This window comes from Tiliqua scincoides, chromosome 4 (genome assembly GCF_035046505.1).
Source record: "Tiliqua scincoides isolate rTilSci1 chromosome 4, rTilSci1.hap2, whole genome shotgun sequence".
Lineage (NCBI taxonomy): Eukaryota > Metazoa > Chordata > Lepidosauria > Squamata > Scincidae > Tiliqua > Tiliqua scincoides.
The window spans coordinates 40,093,592-40,116,185 of NC_089824.1; the positions used below are offsets into that span (position 1 = coordinate 40,093,592).

At 41.3% G+C, this 22,594-nt stretch overlaps 1 protein-coding gene and 1 non-coding gene across 2 annotated transcripts; both read left to right on the forward strand.

Annotated features, from left to right (window-relative positions):
- Positions 1-1,394: 1,394 nt before the first annotated feature.
- VCPIP1 (valosin containing protein interacting protein 1) lies at positions 1,395-13,675 on the forward strand. Its single transcript, XM_066626051.1, has 3 exons — positions 1,395-4,077; positions 8,134-8,220; positions 11,513-13,675. The coding sequence occupies exons 1-3, from the start codon at positions 1,395-1,397 to the stop codon at positions 12,385-12,387; spliced, it is 3,645 nt and encodes a 1,214-aa protein (XP_066482148.1). The 3' UTR covers positions 12,388-13,675.
- An 8,290-nt stretch (positions 13,676-21,965) lies between these two features.
- On the forward strand, positions 21,966-22,058 carry TRNAY-GUA (transfer RNA tyrosine (anticodon GUA)). Its single transcript has 2 exons — positions 21,966-22,002; positions 22,023-22,058. It is a non-coding gene; the product is annotated as a tRNA-Tyr (tRNA).
- The last annotated feature ends 536 nt before the right edge of the window (positions 22,059-22,594 follow it).

The window sequence follows — 22,594 nt, forward strand, 5'->3', positions numbered from 1 at the left end:
AAGAAGCCGTCAAGTCATGGCATTGTTACAGAGGTGCATATGTGCTGAAACTCCTTGGATAAACGGTCACAATATCTTTGCTTCTGTAGTAATAGAATTTTAAGAGAACTATTTATTTACAATTTTCCATCTAATTAGGTTGATTTAGGTCTAATTAGGTTGAATTTATCCAAAAATGTGAAGTGCCAGCAATGAATGCAATTTGTTATAGAAAATCAAAAAGCTAACGGGAAACTGAGGGCCCAATCCTATCCAACTTTCCTGCACAGATGCAGCCATGCCAATAGGGTGTGCTGCAGTGGAGTGGGGTGGGCAGTCACCCACCTTGAGGCTTTCTCAAGGTAAGGTAACTTTTGTTCCCTTACCTCAGTGCTACGTTGCAGCTGCATGGGCACTGTAAAGTTGGATAGAGTATCAAGTTGCTACCTTTATGCAATTATTATTGCGCTATGCAAACAAGTCATGGCTTGCTGAACCCATAATTGATTAACAGTCTTCCGAGACTGAAGGATGCCAACTCAATTGATTAACAATTGCTTATAAACAATTCAGTTAGTGTTAATACTGGTTCTAGGTTTGCAATCTTTTCTAAGTTTTAGGAAGATACTTTTTGTTACAAAGGTTGACACTGGGGCACTACTAACAAATTGTTGATCCTCAATATGGAATTAATAGTCAGAGTAAAATTAGGTAAGCACAGTTAGGTCCCAAAATTAGTTCCCAAAAAGGTCATTTTTTTAGCTCCTTCCCATTATTTAATGTTCAAGGCATTGGACAATACGCACTCATTATGCACTGTTGGACCTTGTGCACCCTGACCAAGGAGTAACCTCCGCAGAGCACATGTTCACCTGGTAAACATACACAGGAGTGTGTTGTGCATGTCCCTTTAAATCCCCTCAGCCCTTTTCCTTTTATTGAGCACATCAACCACGTGAGGTGGCCGCAAGACTTTCTGGGAAATGTATTTTCCATCTAACCCTCTGTTCCTCGCTCTTCTATTCAGTGCAGGAAAAAAACACTACATTTCCCGGATGCCCTTGCACGAAAACACGCCGCTCCGTCTCTTCGCATCGTTTTCTGCACCGCATTGCATGGCGGGGGTAGTAGTTCCAGAATGACACGGGGAGTTGGATTTCAAGGTGCTTGGGTGGGAGGAGAAGAACTACAATTCCCGGCTGCCCCCGCCTTGTGCGCCTGCGCCGTCTGCATGGAAGGAGGGAGGGGAAGGCCGTTACGTTGCGGGCAACGGCTGGGGCAGTGAGGAGGCAGGCGGTGGTGGAGGAGGCTTCCGCGTTGGTCGGAGCTTGGCGAGCAGGGCGAGCTCTGTCAGGCGTGCCCGAGGCGGGCTGGGGCATGAGGGCGTGAGGGGAGCGGGCGGGAGGCGCGGAACGATGTCGCAGCCGCCTCAGCAACAGCCTCCCCAGCAGGAGCCGCAGCCGGCGGCGGCGCCGGCCTCGAAGAAGCGGGACCGCCGCATCTTCTCGGGCACCTGCCCGGAGCCCAAGTGCCAGGCGCGGCTGTTCTTCCCGGCCCACGGGCCGCCCAGCGGCGGCAGCGTCGAGTGCACGGACTGCGGGCGGCGCCACGAGCAGCGGCAGCTCCTGGGCGTGGAGGAGGTGACGGACCCCGACCTGGTGCTGCACAACCTGCTGCGCAACGCCCTGCTGGGGGTGAGCGGCGCCGGCCCCCCGCGGAGGAGCGCGGAGCTGGTGAAGGTGATGGGCCTGTCCAACTACCACTGCAAGCTGCTGTCCCCCATCCTGGCCCGCTACGGGATGGACAAGCAGACGGGCAAGGCCAAGCTGCTGACCGAGATGAACCAGGGTGACGTTTTTGACTGTGCCCTGCTGGGCGACCGCGCCTTCCTCATCGAGCCCGAGCACGTGGACGCCGTGGGCTACGGCCGGGACCGCTCTGGCAGCCTTCTCTACCTGCACGACACCCTCGAGGACATCCGCAGGGCCAACAACAGCCAGGAGTGCCTCATCCCTGTGCACGTGGACGGTGATGGCCACTGCCTGGTGCACGCCGTCTCCCGGGCGCTGGTGGGCAGGGAGCTCTTCTGGCACGCGCTGCGGGAGAACCTGAAGAAGCACTTCAGCGAGAACCTTGCCCGCTACAAGGCGCTCTTCCACGACTTCATTGATGCGGCCGAGTGGGAGGACATCATCAATGAGTGCGACCCCTCCTTCGTGCCCCCCGAGGGCGTGCCCATGGGCCTCCGCAATATCCACATCTTTGGCCTGGCCAACGTGCTGCACCGGCCCATTGTCCTCTTGGATTCCCTGAGCGGAATGCGCAGTTCGGGGGACTACTCTGCCACTTTCCTTCCTGGATTGATACCAGAAGAAAAATGCATGGGGAAAGACGGCATGTTGAACAAACCTATCTGCATTGCCTGGAGTAGTTCTGGACGTAACCACTATATTCCTCTGGTTGGAATTAAAGGTGCTGCTTTGCCTAAATTGCCTATGAACTTGCTTCCTAAAGCTTGGGGAGTACCTCAGGACCTTATTAAAAAGTACATCAAATTGGAAGACGATGGTGGTTGTGTGATAGGAGGTGACAGAAGCTTGCAAGATAAATACTTGATGAGGTTGGTTGCTGCCATGGAAGAGGTTTTTATGGATAAGCACGGTATTCATCCCAGCTTAGTAGCTGATGTACATCAATATTTCTATAGACGGACTGGTGTAATAGGAGTTCAGCCTGAAGATGTCACAGCAGCTGCTAAAAAAGCAGTAATGGACAACCGTCTTCACAAGTGTCTGATTTGTGGTGCCCTTTCAGAACTTCATGTTCCTCCAGAGTGGCTGGCTCCTGGAGGGAAACTGTATAATCTGGCAAAAAGTACTCATGGCCAGCTAAGGCCTGATAAAAATTATAGTTTTCCCCTTAACAGTTTGGTATGTTCATATAATCATTTGAAGGATGTTCTTGTGCCAGACTACAGTTTGAGTAGTTTGACTGCCTGTAACTGGTGTCATGGCACCTTGATGCGTCGTGTCAGAAGCGATGGCTCTGTTGTGTATTTGGATGGGGACAGAACTAATACTAAATCTACAGGTGGCAAATGTGGTTGTGGATTCAAGCATTACTGGGAAGGTAAAGAATATGACAATCTCCCTGAGGCTTTCCCTATTACTTTAGAGTGGGGTGGGAGAGTGGTCAGAGAGTCTGTGTACTGGTTCCAGTACGAAAGTGACCCATCTCTGAACAGTAACGTGTATGATGTTGCAATGAAACTTGTTACCAAGCATTTTCCTGGAGAATTTGGTAGTGAGATTCTTGTTCAGAAAGTTGTCAATACAATACTACATCAGACAGCCAAAAAGAACCCCAATGACTATACGCCTGTAAACATTGATGGTGCTCATGCCCGAAGAGTTGATGATGTACTACAAGGAGAAGACCTAGAATCTCAGCTTCCAACCAAAATTATTCTTACTGGACAAAAAACAAAAACCTTGCACAAAGAAGAACTGAATATGAGTAAAACTGAAAGAACTATTCAGCAAAACATTGCAGAACAGGCACCTGTCACGCAGAAACGAAAAACTGAAAAATTAAAACAAGTGCACAAAGGGCCGACTAGAACTGCCTCCCCTGGTGCAGTTTCTGATGGGCCATCATCTGCACCTGCCACACCCACCAAGGCTCCTTATTCGCCAACGTCTACAAAAGAAAAGAAAATACGCATAACAACAAATGATGGGCGGCAGGCCATGCTTACCCTGAAGTCCACAACCACATTTTTAGAACTGCAAGAAAGCATAGCTAGAGAATTTAATATTTTCCCCCATTTGCAATGTATTCGCTTTGGCTTTCCTCCCAAAGAGCTTCTGCCACCCAAAGAAGGGCAGGAAAATGAACCTGTTCCTCTGCTGCATGGTGATAGAATAACTGTAGAGATCCTCAAAGGAAAGGAGGATAGTAGCCAAGCTGTTTTGGTGCATTCGGCCCATGCTGTGAAACATGATGATGCTGCAGTAACTAGTAAAATTGCTTCTAAGGAACTCCAAGAGCAAATGGACAAGGAAATGTACTCGTTGTGTCTTCTAGCAACATTTATGGGTAAGACCAAATTAATGTACATTTTCAAAACTTCATGTGTCAGAAATGTACCACAGTCTTGATTTCTGTAAAACCAGAAATCCATACAAGCTCATATGAACAGTGAGGTAAGTACAAATTTTTATATGACCTTCAGAGTAAGTCTCCATGTGCATAGTTCCTCCTTTTTAAAAAGAACACTCTGAATTCTTCCTCTCTAAAATCTCCCTGTCTCCCTCCCATGAAGGATATTTTTCCAAATCAATTATTTCTTTCTCCCACACCTCATCTTATGCCCTTACTTGCTTTGTTTTGATAAATGGGGCCTTTCACTTCCTTATGTAGAAATGCTGGTGTCTATTGAAAGGTGCTATTTTGTGTTTTTGAACGTTCACTTCTCTATATACAGTATACTGCTGTACCAGTGTATAATGTTCTGGAATGTTTGTTGCCTTATTCACCACAACATTTCATCTTGCTCCTGTCTAAAAGGCTCCTCCTTTGTTTAAGGCATAATAGGACAAGCAGACAGAATATTTACTATTTTGGTGGTGTATTTCTTTTCTTGAGGGAAATTGTCTTCTTCAAATGCGCACATTTTGAAATAAAAATTGTTTGTCAGATAATGTACATAATGCGGATGTATTGCCGAAATGCTTAATATATTAAATGTCTTTCTGCTTCTCAGCCAGAACTGTGGAAAGTTATATTTTAAGAAACCTTTTAAACCAAATTAATTGGCAGTGTTACGAAGCAAATCAGTATATTGCAGCCTTTACCATTAACTCTGCAGAATGCATGACATCAAAAGTATTGGTTGGCATCCAGCTACTCTGTGTAAGATTGTTTTGCTGCAACTAAAACCCCTCAGGTCATTGCAGAGTGGCCTGAAGTTCCCAGAAGACTATCTTGAGTTGTGCCTTGACCACTTTTATTTTTGTTGATGCAATCATGTGAAATGCTTACCTTTTGAAAATTAACCTTGCCTATCCAGGCACTGTGAATAAAACTTTCCGAATAATAATTAAAAATAGATATTTCAGGGTGTAATTTTGTAACTTGAAAGCTTTCCAGTTCATCTACTGTGGGAAATGAAACTGAGTAGAAAAGAACTAAGAAACAAAAGTGAAACTGTCAAAGTTTGTGAGAACAAAGTTCCTCATACGTTGTCATTGTGAATCTTCTGTAACTCAAGGAGAAGTGATTGTATGTACTTAAACGCGGTCATGTCTTAACAAAAATCTGCATCTTCCAGTCACTCTTTTTCTCATCACAAGGTGGGAGGATGGTGCAACAAAGCTTCATGCATGCTCAAATGTTTCTAAGGATACAAACCAATACACACTTTCCTGAAAGCAAGACCCATTGTATACAGTGCATATAATCGACCTTCCTTTCTTACTTTCTTGAACTTTCAAGAAAACATGAATAGGATTGCATTGAAAGAATGATGCTTGAGAAGCAAAAATCCTATAGTCCTCATGGGCTCCATCATTGTAAATGACTTGGTTAGAAAGACACAGTCCATGATAGAAAGGGAATGAGTTTAAAAATTAAACAAACACACAAATGATGTGAGTGGTCAGCGCTAGCACTAGCTTGTTGATCTGGAGCAGGGGTGCCCAAACCCCGGCCCTGGGGCCACTTGCGGCCCTTGAGGCCTCTCAATGTGGCCCTCAGGGAACCCCCAGTCTCCAATGAGCCTCTGGCCCTCCAGAGATTTGTTGGAGCCTGCACTGGCCCAACACAACTGCTCTCAGCGTGAGGGCAACTGTTTGACCTCTCGCGTGAGCTGTGGGATGAGGGCTCCCTCCACTGCTTGCTGTTTCATGTCTGTGATGCAGTAGCAGCAGCAAAGGAAAGGCCAGCCTTGCTTTGTACAAGGCCTTTTATAGGCCTTGAGCTATTGCAAGACCTTCATTCATTCATATAAGTTCATCTTTAATATATTCACTTATGTAAACTTATGTAAATTTATTCAAATTTTAAATGTAAATTAATTCTTTTTTCCCCCTGGCCCCCGACACAGTGTCAGAGAGATGATGTGGGCCTCCTGCCAAAAAGTTTGGACACCCCTGATCTGGAGCAAAGCTCTGCACTGGGCCTCTGCATGATGCTCTTGCTCTCTCCCTGATGGCGCCTTGGGCAGTGCCCCATCGTGAATACTAAGCATTTTGCAGTGGGCCTAGCCAGGTGGGCCTAGCCAGGTGGTACCAAGCCTGACCGACCTTGCTCTGCACCCCTGTGAGGAGTAGTGATGGACGTTTGTACCTCTTTAGCAATGTAGGCTACTTCTGGGAAGCCTGTCTCATACAGATATGGCTTCTGTTTGTTTGAGCAGTGTTTGGAAAGCATATACAACATACTATAAATGATTTAAAACTGAGTTTGTGTTAACAGTACACTTAATTATCCTTAGAACATTTTTCAGTGTTACTTAGTTTGAGATTTTCATTGTTACATTAAGAGGTCCTAATTAGTTCCTTTATGTTTTTAAGATCCAGTTTTTCAGGGATTCCTCCAAGCATCTAGATCTCAACCATCATCAGTGGGGTATTTTTCCCGTAATCCATTTCTTCTGCTTCTTTGTAATGTGTAGAGGTGTTTGAAAATTGTTTTTTTTTTTTTGCAGATTTTGTGTTTTGAAAGGCAGAAAGCAGTGTTTGGTTTTTATTCTAATTTCTCATTCCAAGTTTTTTTTTTATTAATTTTAAACACTTTAAAGTGTGCTATGTCAGTGTTATAGTGTCAAGAGATGTAGTCATAGTATTTCTAACTGGAAAAGTGATCTGTTTTAATTTCTAGAAAATATCTTATTAAACACCAAAATGCAGTGTGTTTTTAACAAGGAAAAAAACCCACCTCAAGTAATGTGTTTAAAAGTCCTCAGGTTCTTAATGGAACTAATAAGTGTGACTCATACTTTCAATTTCCCTGCTGCTGCTGTGCTGTTGAATTTGCTGATCACTGTCAAGAAGATTGTGAGTCTTGCTTCCAGCATTACAGGAGAAGCAGACAATAAGTCTTACACATGTTCTCTTTATAATACTTTGTAGTGTGCGAAATGGCCTTCTGTTTAGATAACCGCCTGTAGCATATTTGATATGGGAAGCCAATGACATGTCTGCTTAAACAGTTCTTATTGGATATGCTAAAGGCACTACCTTCTAACACTGTAGGCCAATCTGGGTTTCATTATTTACTTCCTTTTCTTTGTACACTACATGGACTTTTCTTGACATCTCAGTCTTTTATTTCTCATGATGCTAGAGATGGGGTTCTTATTTGGTGAGTATTGGACCTGTTACGAATCAGTGTTGGATGTTAGATGTTAAATGTTTTTGGACTTTATATGCACTTTTTAATGGTAGCAACAAGAATTAAGCTAATGAATATAAAAGAGCAAAATACCTATCTCTGTGTCACGTGGGATATATGTTGAGAGAAGCCTTGCATATTGCAAAGGTCCTTGAGGGGTGCAGCCTGCTTCAGGACCCCAGACAGTGAAAATCCAGCCAACGATTGTCAGGATAAGGGGCTGTTCTTCCTTCTATTCTTAGCAGTGATCACAAGATGGTAGTTGGGTATTCCTGTAAGAGTGAATAGCAATCACTCTTTTATATGAGGAAAGTATTAAGTGTGCTTAGGAATACTTTGGGGCTGGGACTAAACATGCTTCTTGACGTGGGTGATGTGAAATTACTTCAGCCACTCAGGAGCAAGTTTGTTTCTATGTGCTTGGTTTCCCTGTAGTTTGTTTAAAAAATAGTTTAGACCCTACCTTTCCCACAGTGGTTTGCAAGGCAGTTTAGAATTAAAACAGTACTCTCTAGTAGCCTTGGGTAGAATGGCTGCTTTTATTTTTTTTAATTAAAATTCAAAGAGGCCATTCTCACCTAAGGAGCCATGTACAGTCTCTCTTTTTAGGTCCTGTTCATCCTAGATTGTGATGGCATGTTGGGAGAACCTGGTAGCATATTGGGGACTGAAATTGTTACTTATATATTGATCAAATGGCACTAACTTGTACTCTGCCACTGCTTTTTAAAATTGTAACTTTTTATTTCTGTTCCACAGGAGAAGATGTCTGGTCTTATGCAAAGGGATTTCCTTACTTGTTCCAGCAGGGCGGTGTATTCTACAATATGATGAAGAAAACAATGGGTATGCATTACTATTTGCTATATAACCTCTCATTTTTACTGCAAATAGTTAGCAAGTTTTGATTATATGTATATGTAGTGGAGAACAATATATGTAATTAAATGTTTTAATTTCATTTTTAAAATGAGTTGACGCTGGGGTTGAGGTATATAAAGACTTCTAAGTCAATGAGACTATTAGCACAAGAATTGTGTGTTTTTTGACTTACTGAACTGAGTTTTTTACATGCATGGTTTTTTGATGAATGAACAAATTCTGATGCACCCAGGCATTCATGGTTAGAATGCAACTGTTCCTGATTACAAGCTTCTAATCTAAACTATGTTCAGAGTTGTACAGAATGTGATCTAGAGCCTCTGAAGCTTGTAATCACAAACAAATTATGAATTGTGAACTTGTCAAGAAATGGAATGCAATATAAATAAACTTGAAGTTTATTTAAATTTTAAAACATTAAAGAAGGCCATGATCCAAAGAGCTGCATGTGTATTAAGGCACTTTAGCCTCTCACCTGCCATAGCTACTGCTGCTGCAGATCAGGGGACCTTCCAGAGTGGCATTAGGCTGAAATTTGAAGGTAATATTGGTTACTTCTCTGGGCCTCTTGGATTTAAGCCCATAGATTTGTATCTGCTTGGTTCTCTATTAACAAACTCCAGAGTCTGATGCCTGCCTAGCTGCTTTGAACGCCCATTAGGAGATAAAGCAGGGTATAAATTTGTAAATATTAATTTACTAGCAATTGAATTGATAACCAGTTGGCACACTCTAAAACTGTTGATGTGCAAGAGATTTATTTATATTTATAAACAAAATATATTGATTAAAAAATAACTTTGCCAAGTAATGTGCATAACTATTCATATTTTTGTCCATGAGAAGTGATTTCTAACCCTAATTCCACTGCTGCATTTAATTGATAACATATTGTGAAGAAGCTTTTGCCAGTGACTCCAAAACTCTTGCTAAGTGAACAAGGAGCATCTTTGTTCAGAACTACTCCATTGATTGCCAGCATACTGGGTAGTATCTAGAGCAATGGTTCTCACACATTTAGCACCAGGACCCACATTTAAGAATGAGAATCTGTCAAGGCCTACCAGAAGTGATGTCATGACTGGAATTGACATCATCAAGCAGGAAATTTTTTTACAATCCTAGGCTGCAATCCTACCCAGACTTACCCAGGAGTAAGTCCCATTGACTATCATTGTTAAAAGAATATGCATAGTAGCTTGTTAAAAGTACAGGCCTTTTAACAGGCCTGTACTTCCCCAAGTACCATATACCATGGTAGCATTAAGTCTCATATATTAAAAATAAAATATTGAAATGAATGGAAACCTACTTGAAATTGGCTCGCAACCCACCTAGTGGGTCCTGACCCACAGTTTGAGGAACACTGATCTAGAGAATAATGCTTTTATGAAGGCAAGCTGTGTCTGTGAACAGAAGGAATAATCCACTCAAGCAAAGTGTCCTGCAAGAAATATCTGTTGACCTTTTCTGTGGCTTTCTCCATGATGAACACATTTCCACTGAATAATGTTACAGCAGTGGTCCTCTAGCTGGTGGGTTGCGACCCACCAGCCTAAGAACCCCTGTTCTTTTCTCTTTAAGGGTTGGGGCAGGGGGAAAGCAATGATGTGATCCCCAGGATTACACCATTGTGGGGAAAGGGGGGCTATTTTTAAACATCCTCACCTTCTGCTGGGATCTTGGGGAGGGGGTGCAGGGAGCCCCGTAGAGCTCCAAAAATGGGGGGGGGGGAGAACAGGGCACTCCTATATAATATGTCCTACACAGATTCCTGTTACTACAGGAACATTCATGTTAGGATTGACAATGAATTGCAGCATTTTGTTAGAGCCCCCCCACTTGTCTTGTTCAAAATATTTGTATCCTGCCATTCAACCTTAGACAGCTAACAATTCATAAAACAAAAACCTAAAACTACAAAGTATAATCAAATAGATTTGGTTTAGCACAAAATGCCCCAGCAACCAGATTTAAATCAGGCAGCCACAGTGCACCATACACACTTCCTAATTCCTATCAAAAGCCCTCTAGGACAGAACTGTTTAGTTAGATCTCCTTCAAGAGAAGTTTTTGAGGTTAGGGGCCACTGTTCCATGTCCCACCTCTTAACTTTGAAGCTGTACTTTATACTGTCGGCGGTCTTCTTGAAAATGGTTACTGACCAGCTAGAACTCTGAATCTTACACAAGACTATTAGTATGTGGAAGTCCTACTCTGGAAGATAACATGATGTCTGCTGCAGGAAACAGTCTCTGAAGATGGTTCACATAAGCCAGTAAACTGTGCAAGTTTGCTCTATACTAGAAGAACATGCAATAGTGGTCACATCATAGGTGACTTTATCACACTTAAATTGGCAGTTTTTTACAATTGTATTCTAAAGATCAATGAAAATTACTTAAGTATTCTGAATGCCAGAAATTACTCTTGAGAGAAGGTACATACTGTTGTTTACCACATAATCCTGTACGTTATTGAACTTGCTGCCCGAATTGGCCCACTTATCCCCTTTCCATCTATTCAAGTGTGATAAAATAACCTATATAGAGGGGTGTTCATCCAGCACAGAAGATAGGATTACACTTACTGAACGCAATGGGCTGAGTAAGGTAAATAACACTGTTTTCAAACACCTTACTTATATAGTACTGCTAGATGTGACCACTATTACAGTTAACTCTTGATTTAATGAACGAATGGGGGAAAGGGTATTGTTAATGCTGAAAGTCTGTTAAATCCAAATGCTTTTATGACATTGCACATGCCCAAAGCCTTCAAGTCCTTTTTAAAACAAGCAGACATCGTTCTTTATTTCCAAAATCCGTTAAATTGAGAGTTCACGGTATGACATCTTCCGGTTTAGAGTAAACTTATAAGAAAACAGTACTTGATGCTGAAATAGTAACCATATGTGAGAAAGCAAGCAAGCAATCGTGCATGTTTTTACATAGTTAGATGATATGGAAAGTTAGATGATACTGAAAGAAAATGAAAAACTAGATCATATTTTCCCTTAGTAGTACCTAAAAGTCTTTAGAAAGTTGATAAATTAGCTTTGTCCTGGAGAGTGTTTGCCTTTCTGTAATGTAATTTATCATGTGGTGCTATATGTTTAGCTGGATAAATATTTTTTTTGTTCGTCACTAGTGCTTTATATTTATGAGGTTAATATTTTCATTGTATTGCTAGTTATTTTAAGACCATGGATAAGATGCTGTGTATACACTTAATACTTTTTTCCTCTCTTCTATAGGCCTGACTGATGGTAAGCACTGTACTTTTCCACACTTGCCTGGCAAGACCTTTGTGTACAATGCAGCAGAAGATAGGTTAGAACTTTGTGTGGATGCTGCTGGGCACTTCCCTGTGGGTTCTGATGTGGAAGACCTGGTTAAAGAAGCACTCAGTCAAGTACGAGCAGAGGCAGCTTCAAGAAGCAGAGAAGCAAGTCCTTCACATGGACTCCTTAAACTTGGTAGTGGTGGAGTAGTTAAAAAGAAATCAGAGCAACTTCACAATGTAACTGCATTTCAAGGAAAAGGCCATTCTTTAGGAACTGCAGCTGGTAGTCAACAGCATCATCAAAAGGCTAGGGAAGCTCTGCCTACTAGAAAGCAAAGCACAGGCACAGACTTCAGTCCTGGTTGTGCAAAATCTGAGCCTTCTGTGTACACAGGTGAATCTGGAAACAGTGAGCTTATACGGATAGCTCCTGGAGTAGGAACAATGAGAGATGGCAGACAGCTTGACCCTAGTTTGATTGAGGCACAACGAAAAAAATTGCAGGAAATGGTTTCTTCAATTCAGGCTTCAATGGACAGACACTTGCGGGATCAGAATGCTGAGCAATCGGCATCAAATGATTTTTCTCAAAGGAAATTGGAGGCAACAGGTTCATCTGTTAAAATGAGAAGTTCTCAGACTGGCTTGTCTGAATCATATTCTTTAACAAGTGGCAGTGGACATCTTAATGCAGAAACAACTGATAGTAACATGTCAAATGCTGTGGGAGCCTCATTCCCTACAAGATCAAAAGCGCAAAAAGGAAATTCTGTTGAAGAGCCTGAAGAAATGGATAGTCAAGATGCAGAAATCACTAATACAACTGAGCCAATGGATCATTCATGAATAGTTAACAGCTGATAACGATACAAGAGATTACTGTGCAGATGTAATGTTTGTTGGCTGGGCCACATAAATTTAGTCATTAAATCTTGTATATTTCAAAGATTATACCTTACTCATTGCATGACAGCTAGTGTGTGATAGACAATAGCTTTTAATAAACCATTCTGCTGCCCAGGTTAGCTCTCAGTTACCTGTAGATTAGTTATTAGGATATGCACTGAGATGAATATCTGCTGTAGATGTGGGTTATAATTTTTTTCCCAATTTTAATTCCATTGCAGTCTTAAATTTCCAGTCCATGTGAGGTCCTTATTAAGTTTTTAAGATATATGTGAAAAGAAAACCTGACAAATGTAATGTGTTTTGTCAAATATTGGTCCATTCAGAATTATAAAGAGACATTCCCTTAGATCTAAACACTTTGCATTCATTTAGATTTGTCAGGTGTCTTGAAATACAGATGAATATTGAGATCTCTTCAAAGTTGTAAATTTAAGGAATGAAAAGGAAAAGGCTGTATAGTATAAAATAGAAGCTGAAGCAAAAGTGATGTAGTAATGCATGGCAGTCTGAGCTGGCGCAAAATCTTCATTGCTTTGTTGGCTAATGATTGCATTTCATTCTGAGCTGGTAATGTACCATGGCGTGCTTTTACCTTGCAGAAAGGGTAGTAGACAAGTATTTCCAGAAGCTGCAGTAGGCCAATAAAACATTGGTTTTGTGTAGGAAGATTTTGATAAGTAGCAGCTAGTGATCACTGCTGGCTTTTAACATTTTCTGAGCATGTTAGATTAATGAACTGTAGCAGAAGTCTCATAAAGAGTTTTTTTTTTCCAGTGACAGCTTCTTCTGAACTCCCTGAAAGTGGGAGATATTTCGTGTTTTACTTTGTGATGCAAATCTTCCTGCACCAGTTGGCTTCAACTGTCATCCACTTCAAAGCATATTCATCAGATCTCCAGTGCTAATTTTTAAGGAGCAGCCATTGTTTACTCCATAAAGATGGAATGTTTGTCTTGAAACTAATGTTGCACTTTTCCCTCTTTACATATTTCTATTTTATGTGCATTATTACTGCTTCGTCTGATGGAAATAAACTTGAAAGAGTGAAGGACTTGCAATATAGAAGAAATACAGAATAGGAATTTTGAATGTTTAGTTATTGAAGCCAGTGCTTGCACGCACACAAGTTTTACCCAGTCCACAAATATTAAGTTTGTATTATAAATGTTTGTATTCTGAAAATATGCTCACATTTTCTGCATTTATAATCACATAAGCAAATTCTAAGCAAATTCTAAGCAAATTCTAAGCAATGCTAGAATTAAATGGGAAGGTTTATTTTTTATATGGGAAATTAACTGAAAGTACAGCTGCCTCAGTTTCATTCAAATATATTAATCCATTAAAACATCATTTTTTCTTTTCTCATACAGGGGATACATATTTTGTTTAGTGCACTGCTTATATATAAAGCATAAAAATCACACTTTCATGAATAAATGATTTTAAATATATAATTTTGCTAAGTTTGTGCTGCTTAATTTGGTCAAGAAACTAAATGTATGATCTATATGTGTATTAAAACTGATCAGTGCCACACTGAACAGGATAACCCATGTTTCATATAGAAAACTACCTTAAGCTCTAACGCACATGCAAATAAGACTGTGGCCACGACCCAAAGAATCCATTTATGTTTGCATGTGTTATAGTGCAGTATGCTCATGTTTCAAAGTTAGCTTTTGATATAGTGTAAATAAGCTGGTGTGCTAAAACAGAAAGTAGCCAAGTTGTTTCTGGACTACTGGGACATCTACATGAACTGTCTAAATTGTTTTTAAGCTGGGTTGACAGCTGTGGTTTCTGTCAAAGAACTTTAGGAATTAACATAGTTTTGCTGTGATAAGAATTGTTAGGGGTTTCTGGCCAATTTACAGAGCTACATTTCTCAGGATTCCTTGGATAAGAACCATGGCACGTACAAGTCGCAAATGGACTTGAATGTATAGTATGCTAAATAGCCTTATTTCCTGGTGACTCTTGTTTTCAGAGCAGAAATACTATGGTGATTCTGCCTAATACAGGGGAGAGGGCCTGTATTGCTGTTTTCTCAAAATTAACTAGAAATGCACAAAAGCTGTGAAGTTGGAGAGACATGGGTGGCTTTATTATTTAATGGTTGTTTTGACTAAGAGCTAAATACATTACCACCCTCTTCTTACAGAAACTTAAAGAAGTATTTTTTCCTTATTTTTTTTCCTACCAAGAAAAGAGCTGTGCAAGTACTCCTGAAACATTTTTTTTCCTTTGAGTGATATGTTGAGACGTTTTGGCTGAGCTCAGTTTTGTAGAATGAAAAGGTTTAAAACTTAGGTGCTGTATGAAAAATATTGCTACACCTCTGTGTGTTGGAAAAAAATGCACTCAGACTCTTAATATTGTACATTCTCAATATATAGGCTTATCCCCACCAAAATTAGAGGAACTACAGTGCTCAAAAAATTCTATGAATTCCCCTTAATTCAGTAACAGTAATCCCACCACAGTTGCCAGTGTTTGTGGTGGTATTGTTCCCAATGGGACCTAAGTACATACAACTGATGACAGGAGCATAGTTTTAAAGACTGCTGCATGTATCTAAAATGAGTCTATGAAAAATGTCAGTTCTGGTAAGGCTAATGTTAAGAGAATATGGGGTGACTTTTCAGAAATTGTAATGCTTTGACTGCATTATTGACTTTCCAGTTTTTTGATGTGTCTTGGTTTCTGGCTTGACATTGTAGATTTATCACATCAAATACTGTTATTTTTGCAAACCAAACAAACTGGTATTTGAATAGTCGAGTAGTTTTGTAAATGTAAAAGATCTAAAGTGATAGCACAGCAACCTTCAATACACTTATGAAGAGGATGTTGAGCAGCAAAGAATTTAAAATATTGGAAATTGCTGGAATTAGAACATGCTAATGGCTTTCCTTCCAAATCAACAGCATTTTAGTGTGTGATATGCTCTTTAATTCCTTCAGAAATTTAATATTTGAATTTTGTTGCAGCTTTAAAAATTAGTATCCAGTACTTGTTCTACAACTGCAAAGCTGTTAACTCATGTAATTTTTAACTCCTTAGTGTTTTTCTTGTAACCTATTTCATTTCCAGATAGAAAAAATAGCAAGATTATGCTAATTATTTTGAAATAGAAGATGGTTTTCTCTCCCCCCCATCCTTTTTGCCTATGTAGTGTGTTTCTCTCTTGTAGCTTTCAAGAATTGACATATTCCGTTGAAAATGACCTGTTATAGGGGATGGTATTTAGGAATTGCTGTGTTAATGTCCAGGTGTGGTTTCTATTCTCTGCTGTAGCAAATACCACAGAAGAGCATTGCTGTGACTATATACTAACAGTGCTATAAAAGAGTATCTTTTCAAGACCAAAATGACTTTTTTGGTTTGTTTGTTTTTGGGTGTGTTTGTTTGTGTTTAAAGGAATAAATTGGGATATGATTATGTTACGGAGTGCTTGGATAACTGCTTCACCATGCATGCACTCATTCAACCCAGCTGAAAACATCTGGCATAAAGCTTACATAAACCCAAAATTGTTCCTGGATCCCATCAAGTCCAATGAAACTTAAAAAGATCCCAGTATAGACTACTTTTCTTTGGAGCATTTTGAGCTGCCAGATGTTAGAATCTGTCCTCTTCAATGTGGAGATTAGCATTTATATTCAAGGAAATGGATTTGTTCAGTATTTTCTTGTGAATATTCCATAATCTCTTAAAATTTAAGCTGCTGCATTTAAAATAAAATTTTAATGCAGAATTTTCACGTAGCCCCTATGATTGTAGCAAAGTTAAAAGACTGAACTGTTGTGAGTATTTTTTAGATTTTTTTAAAATGAGGATTATTGCCAGGAAGAAAAATAGTGCACTTTTGAAAGAAATTGATTTTAAAAAAATGTATAAATAAGCATTAGTACTGTACATATTTAGGAAATCTTTTAAAACAGCAAGTGCTTTACATATTGGATTAAATTAGAATAGCAATGATACCATGTTCACAATGCTGGCTGTTCAGCACATTTGGATTTTATTTGTGATTGCTGTACTAATTTGTTTTTTATCTGTAATGTAACAATAGTGTATTATAACAGTGTACTATACCTACACTTTACTGTACAGTATTTGGAATTTCTTTGATTGCTATATTAAAAATATGAGCTCAACTACTTTTTTCTAGTTTCTGTACCAAAATTGACCACTACTGGAACTGTGCTTACAGTTCATCTCATTTAATACTATTTGTTAGGACTAGCTACTGTGTGTGACTGGAAGGAAGCAGAGAACCAGTGACCTTCCTCCCCTCTTCACCATATAAACCTATGTACTTCTACTAGAGCCTTCATCTAAACATGTTCCTGAAAGAACATGACCACCATTGGAACTGTGGATGGCAACTCAACTGTTGGAATACCTTTGTTAAGCTAGATACTAGTACAGTACCTTAATGCACTGGCTATTTAGGTAGACTGCTGAAGTTTTATTCCAATTTTTATTTAAGAGTCGGGGTAAAATCATGGTTTGACCAGTTACAGTAATTTAAACTATCTCTGATTCAATAGCAAGGAGGTGAACATGGGAGATTGGGCTGAAGAGAGTGATTTCCAGGACTGAGTTGAGATGGGAGAGGGTCTATGGATGTCCTGTTTTAAATATGGATCACCTTTGTATCCTGCTTTTCTCTGAGGAGTTCAGAGTCGTGTACACGAGGGATTTCCAGATTTAGCTGTCCAGGCTCAGGTCTGTTTTTTTACAGGGATAGAAGTACGTTGGGTGCCTTCAGACCATTTTCTGGGTTGGAAAGGAGGAATGTCTGGGTCTATGCGAAAAGCAGATTAAGGATGTGGAACTGTTCTTTTTTTTTGACTCTGATAAAGGATTTTATGCATTTTTATAATACTTGGATGTGGGCTTTGTTTTTTATTTTTTATATTAATAGATTTCCCTGACCCCTGTATAATAACACTCTGTGTTTATTTTGAAGGAAGAGCCATTAATAAAGAACTGTACATTTTTATCAGGCCCCTCCATATGTTACCAGTTCAAATAAGATCATGTCATCTTCATACTCTCCTCAGCTGACGATATTGCAGACTCCTTCATCCTATTTCTGGAGTCTGTAACTCCTGAGTCTGCATGAAATGTTCCAAAATAGAAATAGGCTGTAATTCATGAGTTACAAGATCCAACTAACACTGTATAGCTCTTCTTCTGAAAGATCTGTCCATTTAATTGCCAGCTACAATACCAAAATATCTTTTAAAATGACTGTGAGGCAGAAATATCTTCACAAAATGTATTCTGTTTTAGATTCACATATTTTTTTTTTGAAGTATGGACCTAAACTAGAAACTTTTGGTGTGAGCTTAAAGAACAAGTTTACTCAGTTGCATCATATACAACCTTATCTGTGCTGAACAAGCTACAAATAGCTGCCATTCTTCTGTTTGGTAGTTAGCAGTGGGAAAATTGAACTGTTGCTAGCTCAGAAAAAAATATAGTAGCTTAGTCATTGCACAAGCTTGCTGACACACTGCATCTGCAAAACATTTGACTGTGGTTCAGTATTATGGCACTCCTAACACTCAAGAGAATTCAACTTGGGTGTGATTGTTTTGTTTCTGTCTCAAATATTCAAACCTATATGTCACAAAGTTGTAAAATCTGTCAGATTTAATATTCTACATGATTGGCCTCTACCATGAGAAAAATGAACTTTGAAATTTATTGTAACACTGTCGAGAGTGTAGTTTGAAGTATGAGTGTGAGTGTGAAGGCGAGTGTGAAGGATGGAAACAGAGATTGAGGACTCTTGAGATGTGTATTACAGGGGTGTTTCTGCACAAATGATATGGCTACTTCAGGGTTCCTTGTGCCCAAGTAATTGCTCTGTCAACGCACTATTTTGTTTTACTATTTGATTGGCCTGTAGACATTAGTACAATTGGTTCTTTAGCAGAGTGTCTTGAATGGAATGGTGGCTTGATGGCTTACATTTTTGACTTTGTAATTGTAAGATTAAAAGAAAGGTGTCTAGTTCTTGAAAAGCAATTTTTCCCTTTTTCTTAGTTTTCAATGGTTTACATTTTTCCTAATATTTGAATTTAACATTTGTTAAATTGTTGAAGGTCCCTGTGATATGGTCACAGGTTTCAAGTGCATAGATAAGCACATTTACTCAGAAGTAAGTCCCAAGATGGTTAATGAATGTTATGCCCAGGAAAGTGTGTGTAAGATTGAAGCCTTAGTTTAATCAGTATCTTTTTTCACACTGTGGGAAAATTGCTGATGTAAAAAACATAAATACCATATCTACTTTCTCTTAACCTGTGTTAATAGGATTGAGAACACTCACAACTTTCTTAGTCAGCTAAACTCCTAGGAATTCTCAAGGGACTCAAATTCACTGGGTTAAAACCAGTGCTGTAATTTTAAAGCACAGGAGCCTATCAATCACCCCAGTAAGACTGTAACAACAACAGCAGCAGCAACAAATCAATTTGAAACTTTTTTCACTAGAGTGTGTTCTCCTAGCACTTATTTCTGCTTTGAAACTTATACTTCATTTTAAAAGCTAGCTCATTTCATCCCAAATTTTTGGAGTAGGTTGCAATGTAATTTTAAAACTGATATATAAAAATTGTAAATATGGATTTAAAAAGATCCCAAACAAATAAATAGAAAGTACTGTATTTTGAGGATAGATACCAGTTGCATACCTCCCATAAACCTCCCTGGGACAAATGCCCCAGGCGCCAGCCGCTAGGACCCCGTGGAAGCCTCGTTTATAGTGTCAGGGAAGCTTGCAGAGGTTTCCCCAGTGTGGGAGGAGTTTGTGTGAGGCTCCATGAGCCTCTGGTGAGGCGGGGTGGATTTCTGCACTGGGGGCACCATCTCAGAGCTTTGCCCCGGGCACGGGGCTGTGAAGGTCTGTGGCTGGCCTATACCTGTTTAGTTTCAAATAAGTCCCATTGTGTTCAGCAGGGCTTACCTCCAGGAAATGTGCATAGAACTTAATGTAACAAGATGCCGTGGAGTCGAATCCTATACTTGCATAAGGGTCCGCTGCTGGTGCTGCCATAAAGCAGTCAATGCCAGAAGGTACTCTGGCTGTATGCTACTTGGTGCACTGGTGGGAGTGCTAGGAAGGCTGATGCCTGCCTGCCTGCATTGCTTTTCCTGCTGCTTGCTGAAACAGGTAAGTAGGTGGGAGAGGGTGGGGGATGGGCAGATTGGGTCTGGATGGGAGTGAATGTAGTGGTGGCTGCTGCCTTTGCCAAATCCCAAGCCCTTTCCTAGACCTGATCTCACAGCTATTTATCTAGCACTGGTCTGAGTAGACATCACCACCACCACAGAGGCTTACCCCAGATAAGGGAACAATTGCTCCCTTACCCACACTCTGCAATTGCCTCCCACTGTAAGATGCAGCGGTAGCCATTTTGGTGCCCTACATTAGCAGTGGCAAGGGAGTGGATAGGATTGGGCTGTAGATGTAACAAGAGCTATATACTGTCTCTTTCTTGGAAAAAATAATGGTCAAGGCATGAGCATATGCCCTAGACACTTTTCTCAGTTTACTTCCTCTTGAGCCTGATAGTGATTCTCAACTAGAATTCTTAGCAGCAAAAAGTTTCAAAGGCAGCAGCTGAGTGCTGCCCCCATGTGGGCCATGGAATAGATTCTGATATTCAACCCAGGGCAGAGACCAGAAAGTGGTGAAGGGAAAGACAGGGAAGAGAAAATGTAACTACCTGGATCATGATTAATGCCATATATGTCTCACCTCCTTTTATTCTGGTTTCCTTTCTTCTACATCAGTGTTTCCCAAACTGTGGGTCGGGACCCACCAGTGGGTCCCAAGCCTATTTTTGGTGGGTTGTGAAACGTTTTTGAAACAAACAAAAAAAGGCTTTGCCTGGTTTGCAGAAAAAATAGCTGGAATGCAATTCAGCCTACTGGGTGCTGTGGAATGACTGTGAAGATTTGGGGGAACAATCCTTGAGCTCCATTTCGAGGGAGAGTCTAGTAAATGTCTACACACCCATGCTATGCGTAAAGGTCTCTCGCAGTCTCAGGAACACAGGACCCCAATAATAATTATGAATAATAATAAATAAAAATATTTCTTTCTAGATCTCTTTTGTGTCTAGTGCAGTGGTTACCAAACTGTGGTTCTTTTTTGGTGGGTCATGTAAGAGAGATGGCAAGATCAGATAAGTAATTGCCTCAGGGCCCGATCCTATCCAACTTTCCAGCACTGATGCAGCTATGCCAATAGGCTGCACACTGAATTCTGTGATGGTGGTGCAGTCTTGGAAGCCCCCTCAAGGTAAGGGAATGTTTGTTCCCTTACCTGTGGGCTGGATTGTGGCTGCATTGATGCTGGAAAATTGGTTAGGATTAGGCCCTCAAGCCCTGAAGATATTCAAAAATCAGATAGCTGCTAACTGCCTTGCAAACAGTTTGGCTCCTGCAGTTTGCAAGATAGCAGCTAATTGTCCTGCAAACAGCTGAGCTCCCGTGGTATGCGAGATAGCAACTAACAGCCCTGCAAGCAGCTGAGCTCCTACAGTTTGCAAGATAGTGGCTAATTGCCCTGAAAACAGTTCAGCTCCTACAGTTTGCAAGATAGTGGCTAATTACCTTGCAAACAGCTTGGCTCCTGCAGTTTGCAAGATAGCAGGTGACTGCCCTGCAAGCAGCTGAGCTCCTGCAGTTTGCAAGCTTGTGTAAATGTAGGGAGGTAAGTGTTTGAGGGTCTTTTTTCTAGATATTATTATATGTAAATAAATAAAACATTTCTTTCTAGATTTCCTTAAAAAAAAAAAAAAGTCTGGTATACCCAGGTGGGTCCCCATAGAGCAGGGGTGTCAAACATAAGGCCCGGGAGCTGAATGTGGCCTGAAGAAGCTTTTTATCTGGCCCTCAGGCTCTCAGCTGCTGAGCAGTGCTGAGGTGTTACTGCTGAAAGGGCAGCCACATGAAAATTGGGCTCTCCCATAGCTTGAAATATGATCATGATTCATATATTTTCCCTTTTGTTATTTGCAGCTAATGAGTTCCTAAGTGAGAAAAAAAGCGTTTATTTTTAGTTATGACCTGTCTAATGACATCACTTCTTGTCTAATGACATCACTTCTGGCCCTCAGCAGGCATCATGAATGCTATGTGGCTCTCCATACGAAATGAGTTTGACACCCCTGCCATAGAGTACTATTTCAAAAAGTGGGTCCCAGTGGGTCCCCACATGGAGTACAATTTTTTAAAGTGGGTCCCATGCTATAAAGTTTGGAAACCACCATGCTGGAGTGTGCCTGACCTGGTGTTTGGCTGACAGCTGCAGTGCTTCCTGAAGGCTGTGGTCTCCCTGCACTGTGACCTGTAAGTCCAGTCCACTTGTCTCAATGGACTCAGGGTGAATAAATATGCATGGGAGGGGAGAAAGCAGCAGCAGCATTAGCAGCAGCTGCGAGGGACCTTTTATATGCAGAAAAGAGAGCCATACGTTCAGTGTCCCTTCGATAGCTCAGCTGGTAGAGCGGAGGACTGTAGAAGCGTTGTTCCGAGCGGGAATCCTTAGGTCGCTGGTTCGATTCCGGCTCGAAGGAGACTTTGTTTTTTTTTTTCCCTTCCCCTTTGGGTTGCAAGCAATAGCAGTCCCTATCCCTCTGTGGATGCTGCCGGTGGGAGGGTGTTTGGTTGCAACAGGCTGGGGCAACATAGAGGGGAAAAAAGGCTATTGCGAGTTTGCTTTGTTGGGCTTTTTGCCCCAAACGGGCCTCCGTCTAGAATTGGGGTGGCAAAAACTCTCTTTCCCTCCGTGCCTTGCGCTTTCGGCCCACCCTCGGCCCCTCCCCTCTGCAGCCTCCCGCCACCTCTGCTCCCTTACTGGCCGTTCCCCTCCTCCTCTCTCCCCCCCTCCTCGGGGCGCGTGCTTTCCAGAGCAGCCAATGGGGTGGCAGTCCGCGTGCGCAGATTCAAACGGCGGCTCTGGAAAGAGGCTCGGCGCGAGATTCGGCGGCAGGGACAGGAGGCGCAGGGCGGGCAGGAAGAGAAGCGCCGCCGCCGCCGAGTGACCGCAGGGCAGGAGGGCGCTCGGGCCCTCCCCGCGCGTCCCCCCTGCAGCCGGGCCGGGCGAAGCGCC